Source organism: Tachypleus tridentatus, chromosome 5 (genome assembly GCF_004210375.1).
Source record: "Tachypleus tridentatus isolate NWPU-2018 chromosome 5, ASM421037v1, whole genome shotgun sequence".
Taxonomy (NCBI): domain Eukaryota; kingdom Metazoa; phylum Arthropoda; class Merostomata; order Xiphosura; family Limulidae; genus Tachypleus; species Tachypleus tridentatus.
Window position 1 is genome coordinate 54,627,938 of NC_134829.1, and position 8,113 is coordinate 54,636,050.

General features: G+C 35.7%; 1 protein-coding gene across 1 annotated transcript in view; it reads right to left on the reverse strand.

The window, feature by feature from the left end:
* LOC143250370 (lysine-specific histone demethylase 1A-like) overlaps window positions 1–73 on the reverse strand; it is an 8,396-nt gene extending 8,323 nt beyond the window's left edge. The window contains exon 1 of the mRNA XM_076500814.1: window positions 32–73. Within this exon, the coding sequence (XP_076356929.1) occupies window positions 32–73 (42 nt within the window). The remainder of the gene's footprint in view (window positions 1–31) is intronic.
* Window positions 74–8,113: the final 8,040 nt, after the last annotated feature.

Below are 8,113 nucleotides of genomic sequence, written 5' to 3' on the forward strand. Positions count from 1 at the left end.
AAGCTGCTTTTATTCCATTGTCTGTCTGTACCTTAAGACTGGTTCTATGTGGGAAGTGTATAAGAAGGCCCATCTTTTGTGATAAATTTCTAGTTATGCATGTGGAATTTGGAGCACTGTGCCATTAAGTATTTATTGAATGGAGTAAAGAAGCAGCAGAATAAAAAAGGTGGAGCCAAAATGAAGTCTGAACAGTTTTATGCCTCACCCATTCGTCACCGATTTTACATAAAAAAACAGTTTGAACAGTTTTATGCCTCACCCATTCACCACCGATGTTACATGAAAAACAGTCTGAACAGTTTTATGCCTCACCCATTCGCCACCGATGTTACATGAAAAACACTCTGAACAGTTTTATGCCTCACCCATTCGCCACCGATGTTACATGAAAAACAGTCTGAACAGTTTTATGCCTCACCCATTCGCCACCGATGTTACATGAAAAACAGTCTGAACAGTTTTATGCCTCACCGATGTTACATAAAAAACAATAAACGCACGACTTGTGGTTTTCTTGCTTGCTTGTCCGAGATCAACTGTTGTTCCTGTGTTTAATCTTTTAAATAAAGAATTAAAACTAACTTTCTCTGTCTCTTGTAAAAACAAAATGAAACTAAATAGACGCTAAATATTTACAAGTACGATTAAATCGTTACTGAGTAAAAACTACTGCCCCACCCTCTAACAGTATACCCCAAGTTAAAAAAAATGAAAAAAATATCCTGTCTAGAAAGATTATTTAAAAAAAAAGGCTTAAAATAAAAGGTTGTGGAGACACTAGACACTCAAATGTGTCATTAGCTTCTAAACAAAGACACTATTGTAGCACACTACTTATCGTCAGAAGTCCTGCAAGCTTTAATGTTCCAGGCAAAAATAAACCGCGAAAATTAATTGTACACAGACACTAATAGATAGAAATTGGAATTTTTTTCTTGGGGAGGAAGGGGCGTTATTCATTGACACTACCATCTGTGATTCCTTCTAGTCGAAGATCAAGGAAGAAAACTATGACAAGACTGCCCTGTTAGCATGTGTTATCTAGTAACTCGATATCGAATGTAAATCACATTTCGACACACTACAATAAACAACTGCTCTTACACGGAGTCAATCAACACTAGCATAATTTATGTTACGGCCGTTTTATCTACTGTTTATAAACAGATGATTAACATTTGGCTGCGTAAAATGTAACTCCGAACTCTCTTGTCTTTAAAAGGAGCCGAACAAACCTTGGCTGTATCGTGAGAAAAGGAAAAGTCATGGTTAAAAGGAAAACTAATTTCCAAAAATTGACTTGAACGGTGATAGTGGTATGTACTTATGTATTGCAGCAAAGTGATAAGAGAGTAATAGGACCTTAAATCGTGAAGGATAGTAAACCGATAACCTTGTTGAAGTTCGATACTTGAGTTAACTCAGTATTACATTTAAAATGTGATTACTCCGGTCACAGGGAAAATTCTGCACATACACTCGAGCACAAAGTACGAACATGTGTTTCAATAATCTGTTCGTCTTAGAAGTATTCCAATTAATATCAGACAGCGGAGGGGTGGAAACATAGAGGCCTGAACGAAACTACAAAAATATTTGTCTTGAACACAAAATATATGGACGTACAGTAAACCAAACCGTTAGGAAGAAACTCAACCACATGTGGGAGAGATTCTAAGACACTAACTGACCGAAATCAGTTAAATATATTTTATTCTGTGTGGCATCCAGTGCAATCGTACATTTAGTATAAATCATTCTTTTTGTAAACAGTTGGAATTAGTGATACAGAATTAAAATAAGGAACTATTGCTTTTCACTTTGAAGTTACTCATTGTTAGGGATACACAGAAAACAAATACTATCGAATAAAAAGGTTTCTGTTAAACCAGCTGTTTGAAATGAGACGAGGAATACGTACAACTTTAAGTAGAGAAATTATTGTTTGTACTATTTCCAAGTAAAACAATCCCAGATAATCCAAATGTGCAGAAAATAACGATACATATAACCACGCAACTATTAATCCAATAACCCCTCAATTTACAGACTACAGTCATCTGTATATTGTTTAGTACTACCAGATTCCACATATTGTGTTTTGTTAAATAATTTTAGTAACTTATGTTTATATATTGTTCACTACTAGTGGAGTCTACATACTGTGTCTCACTGAGTTAGTTTACTAACTTGTTTATATATTGTTCACTACTAGTAGAGTCTACATACTGTGTCTCACTGAGTTAGTTTACTAACTTGTTTATATATTGTTCACTACTAGTGGAGTCTACATACTGTGTCTCACTGAGTTAGTTTACTAACTTGTTTATATATTGTTCACTACTAGTAGAGTCTACATACTGTGTCTCACTGAGTTAGTTTACTAACTTGTTTATATATTGTTCACTACTAGTAGAGTCTACATACTGTGTCTCACTGAGTTAGTTTACTAACTGGTTTATATATTGTTCACTACTAGTGGAGTCTACATACTGTGTCTCACTGAGTTAGTTTACTAACTTGTTTATATATTGTTCACTACTAGTAGAGTATACATACTGTGTCTCACTGAGTAATTTTACTAACTTGTTTATATATTGTTCACTACTAGTAGAGTATACATACTGTGTCTCACTGAGTTACTTTACTAACTTGTTTATATATTGTTCACTACTAGTAGAGTCTACATACTGTGTCTCACTGAGTTAGTTTACTAACTTGTTTATATATTGTTCACTACTAGTAGAGTCTACATACTGTGTCTCACTGAGTTAGTTTACTAACTTGTTTATATATTGTTCACTACTAGTGGAGTCTACATACTGTTTCTCACCGAGTTAGTTTACTAACTTGTTTATATATTGTTCACTACTAGTGGAGTCCACATACTGTGTCTCACTGAGTAATTTTACTAACTTGTTTATATATTGTTCACTACTAGTGGAGTCTACATACTGTGTCTCACTTAGTTAGTTTACTAACTTGTTTATATATTGTTCACTACTAGTGGAGTCTACATACTGTGTCTCACTGAGTTAGTTTACTAACTTGTTTATATATTGTTCACTACTAGTAGAGTATACATACTGTGTCTCACTGAGTAATTTTACTAACTTGTTTATATATTGTTCACTACTAGTAGAGTCTACATACTGTGTCTCACTGAGTTACTTTACTAACTTGTTTATATATTGTTCACTACTAGTAGAGTCTACATACTGTGTCTCACTGAGTTAGTTTACTAAATTGTTTATATATTGTTCACTGCTAGTGGAGTCCACATACTGTGTCTCACTGAGTAATTTTACTAACTTGTTTATATATTGTTCACTACTAGTAGAGTCTACATACTGTGTCTCACTGAGTTAGTTTACTAACTTGTTTATATATTGTTCACTACTAGTGGAGTCTACATACTGTGTCTCACTGAGTTAGTTTACTAACTTGTTTATATATTGTTCACTACTAGTGGAGTCTACATACTGTGTCTCACTGAGTTAGTTTACTAAATTGTTTATATATTGTTCACTGCTAGTGGAGTCCACATACTGTGTCTCACTGAGTAATTTTACTAACTTGTTTATATATTGTTCACTACTAGTAGAGTCTACATACTGTGTCTCACTGAGTTAGTTTACTAACTTGTTTATATATTGTTCACTACTAGTAGAGTCTACATACTGTTTCTCACGGAGTTAGTTTACCACAGGGACCACATAATGTATCACAATGAGTAACAAAGTGTTTGCCTGTTAATGATTTCACTAGCTTTCTATGTTAAACTACAAAGGGAAACCCAGCAGCAATTAGAGGAAATAATTGGTAATACAACACCGATGGTGTTAGTGTGTTATCCATGTGTTATCACAGACCCTGTATTTAGCAAAGTCGGTGACCGACTAGCAATTTGGTGGTTTTGTTTATTTTGTTTGGATATGTGTGTTTTTCTCAACACAGGTATCGGAACTAGATTTTTAACGTTTTAAGCCCACTGACTTATTGCTGAGACATAAGAAGATGACTTTAGTGCAGAGTGAAAATTTAGAGAAACGTATGTAAACAGGAGTATATTGTTGGTGAAATAATCAACCTTATATATATGATTCATACTATGTTAAAATAACTACTTGTCACAGTAACTGTGTCACACTCGGGCATTGGTTCCACTACTTATGCATTTCCCTTTGACGATATTAGAACTTTCATGAGTACTTGACACATTTGTCTACAAACATTCGTTCGAAAGCACTTCCCACGATTAGCTGTAAAACTTCTACCGACAAGTCACTTCAGAACACATTTTAATATATTTATCTTAATTCAGCTACTTACTATCGGGAAGTTGTCATCGTGGAGTGCTAAGTGTTCTTGCTCACAGTGCAAAGCTGCACAACGATGTTCTGTCCACCACGGGAAAATGCACCCAGAATTTTGGCGGTGTAAGTCCTTAAACTAACCGTTCATCTACGAGGGTCCGAAATGTTTTGTTCGTACAACCAGTAAAACTTAGTACTCTCTTGTCTCACAGACAGCATAAAAATTTGTCTAAAGTTTGTAGTGTAAAAAAGTGTACAAGTTTGTCTCTACTAGACGGTATAAAAATCTACGCTTGTCTCTACTTAACCCACTGTGCTGTACATTATTTCATGTATTTTATATTTTGTCAAATGTAACCGAAGTTTTATCTGGTGTTTATCTCGAATTCACCGAGACATATGCTAAAAACTATCATACTTTACAAACTAGATCTAGCTAGGTAGAAACTATCATACTTTACTAACTAGATCTTCTGGCTAGGTAGAAACTATCATACTTTACAAACTAGATCTGGCTAGGTAGAAACTATCATACTTTACTAACTAGATCTTCTGGCTAGGTTTATTTTTGCGGAACGGCAAAGTTTTTGCAGTTTGGTTTGTTTTCAATTCCGGGCAAAGCTACACGAGGGCTATCTGCGATAACCGTCCCTGATTTAGCAGTGTGAGACTAGAGGGAAGGCAGCTAGTCATCACTACCCACCGACAACTGTTGGGCTACTCTTTTACCAACGAATAGTGGGATTTATCGTCACATTATAACCCCCCACGGCTAAAACGGCGAGCATATTTAGTGTGACGGGATTCGAACCCGCGACCCTCGGATTACGAGTCGAGTGCCTTAACCACCTGGCCATACCGGGCCAGTTTTACAGTAGTTTGCATCTCGCGGGTCAACAAATATTTGTTTGTTTATTTGTATGTTTGTTTATGTTTTTTTTATCAAAAAGTCACACGGAGTATTTGTTGTGTTCACAAAAGAGAATCATATCTTTTATTTTGGCGATGTAAATTTGGAAGAATTATCGCCGTCCCATGGGGGAGACCAATAAATATTTGACGGAACTTTTGTTCATTGATCGTATTTGTGAGCAAGAACATGTTTTATACATGACTGTATTCCGAAATACGCACATCTTATCGACTTGACCATTTACTAACAAGGTGTTCTTGTGAAGAATGCATTTGCAAGTAACAAAATGTTTTGTTTATGAACGAACTTTTTCTTGAGTGTATTGTCAAGTATGTGTTGTGTTCAAACACTTGCCATTAAACACTTTGCCCAAACATATTAATACTTTACACTAAATATACCGTCTTCGTCCACAAACCCTCGCTGAACACTAAATAATAATAATAATAAAAGGATTGTTTTAGCTTGTTTTTGTGATGAAATAAAATTTTGGCTCATGATTCTTTCAGACAAAATCACATTTTCATATTTTGATCACCAGAAAAAAATAACAATAAATAATTCTTTGGTTCCAATAAATGACTTATCAAAGCCTTCACATTAAGTAGGCTTAGCAACTTCTTTGTCTGTGTCTGTCACTGGGCCCCACTATCTTTAAACAAAGGAAAATCTCCTACGTTCCCAGAATAAGAACTTTAAGTCCCTTTAGAACCAGCTTCAAGAACACTATGGACGTCCATTCAAACAAATTTCCATAAATGCACTAAAACAGCTTCATCTATAGACAGCGACCGTTTTGGACCATGACGTAAGGGCTGGTCTCTATTGTCAAATATCTCCCCAAAGCACAAAACCTTTTCAAAAGACGCCCTTATGGTATATAGTATTTATTCCTCTGGCTAAATAAGAGAGATCATTGTATTTCTTTGTTTACTTTTACGCTAAACGAAACAGCAGACCCCCCCCCACGATGAATTTAGAAACATAAATCTTAAAAATTAATTGAAGAAAACCATGTTTTCAGACATACGGATTTCACGATGTGAGACACAGAACACTGTGGCTACACAGATTTCATAATGAGAGACAGAGAGCATTTTGGTCACAGATTTCACGATGTGAGACACAGAACACTGTGGTTACACATATTTTATGATGTGAGACACAGAACACTGTGGCTACACAGATTTCATAATGAGAGACAGAGAGCATTTTGGTCACAGATTTCACGATGTGAGACACAGAACACTGTGGTTACACATTTTATGATGTGAGACACAGAACACTGTGGCTACACAGATTTCATAATGAGAGACAGAGAGCATTTTGGTCACAGATTTCACGATGTGAGACACAGAACACTGTGGTCACACAGATTTCACGATGTGAGATACAGAACACTGTGGTCACACAGATTTCACGATGTGAGATACAGAACACTGTGGTCACACAGATTTCACGATGTGAGATACAGAACACTGTGGTTACACAGATTTCATAATGAGAGACAGAGAGCATTTTGGTCACAGATTTCACGATGTGAGACACAGAACACTGTGGTCACACAGATTTCACGATGTGAGACACATCACACTGTGGTCACACAGATTTCACGATGTGAGACACAGAACATTTTGCACATCTTTCTTTCATACATAAGTTACTTAGAGTGTATAAACTATTATACGTATTATAATGGGAAACTTGTATGCGTCACAATTATTATAGTTCACTGTGCTGTAATAACAAACAGTGGTGCAGAGAAGGCTGTCAGAAATCCGAACTGGATTTCTTCTGGCTCACTACCACAACTGTAAAATGTAGGCCTCAATGCCCTAAGAATACATTAGTGTTTTCGTCTATAATTCAACACAGTTTCCAACAGTTTATCTGTCTCACTATTTGTGTATTTGTTGCTACAGAAACAAACTAAAAGTGTAATACTCCCATAATGGAGAAATATCAATATATTATGCCAAAATCAAAACCAAAGTAATAAAGTTCAGGTGACTGTGTGAAGTACATAAGTATACTAAGTTTGAACTCTGTCTAGTCGTGAATGTAAATTAATTGTATCTAAAACACGTTTATTCATCAGTCAACATTTAGCTGCTGACTCCTTGCTGACGTCTGCTTGAAGCTAATACAATAACCTCCAAGATACATAGTCGAAACCCAAGAAGTTTGGAGGAAGAATCCAGACTTTCGAGATGACTTAGTGGATATCTCTGACCATCAATTTCTAAATACATACTTGGAACATATTGTGGTTTTAGAGAACGATTATGATGTATTAGATACTTGATAAAAGTTCACTAACTTCTAGACGTAAAAATGAACTAACTGCCCCAAGTTTCAAGGAAAGGACATAAGATTCATGGAAAGCTTAAGACATTCCTTAAAAATCACAACTAAAGTTTACAGTAAAAAAAAAGTCTAAAAAAACCAAATGTTTGGTTAGAAAGATCAAACTCTTCGCAATATTTAGGTAGGAAATCACACGTTATTAGCTGTACGGTGAATGGATCAAACCTGGAATCGCTGTAGTTTGGAGAACTGAAAGTGAATCATAGTATAATAGTTGTTGAAGCCAGTGATCAGGAACCTTCTAATATTTTGAGGTACGATCCCAGTTATTCAAAAATTCGATTGAACGAAAAAAAAGTATCCAGAACTGTGTCAGGAAGACATAACTTTCCAGGTGACTGACTAAATTATCGAAACTTCAGGATATGGATTTGAAGATCCAATTTTTGTGGTTCATTGTACAGAACAGTTTCGATTTTGTTTGAACTTCGCGCAAAGCTACATGAGGGCTGACTGCGCTAGCCGTCCCTAATTTAGCAGTGTAAAACTAGAGGGAAGGCAGCTAGTCATCAAC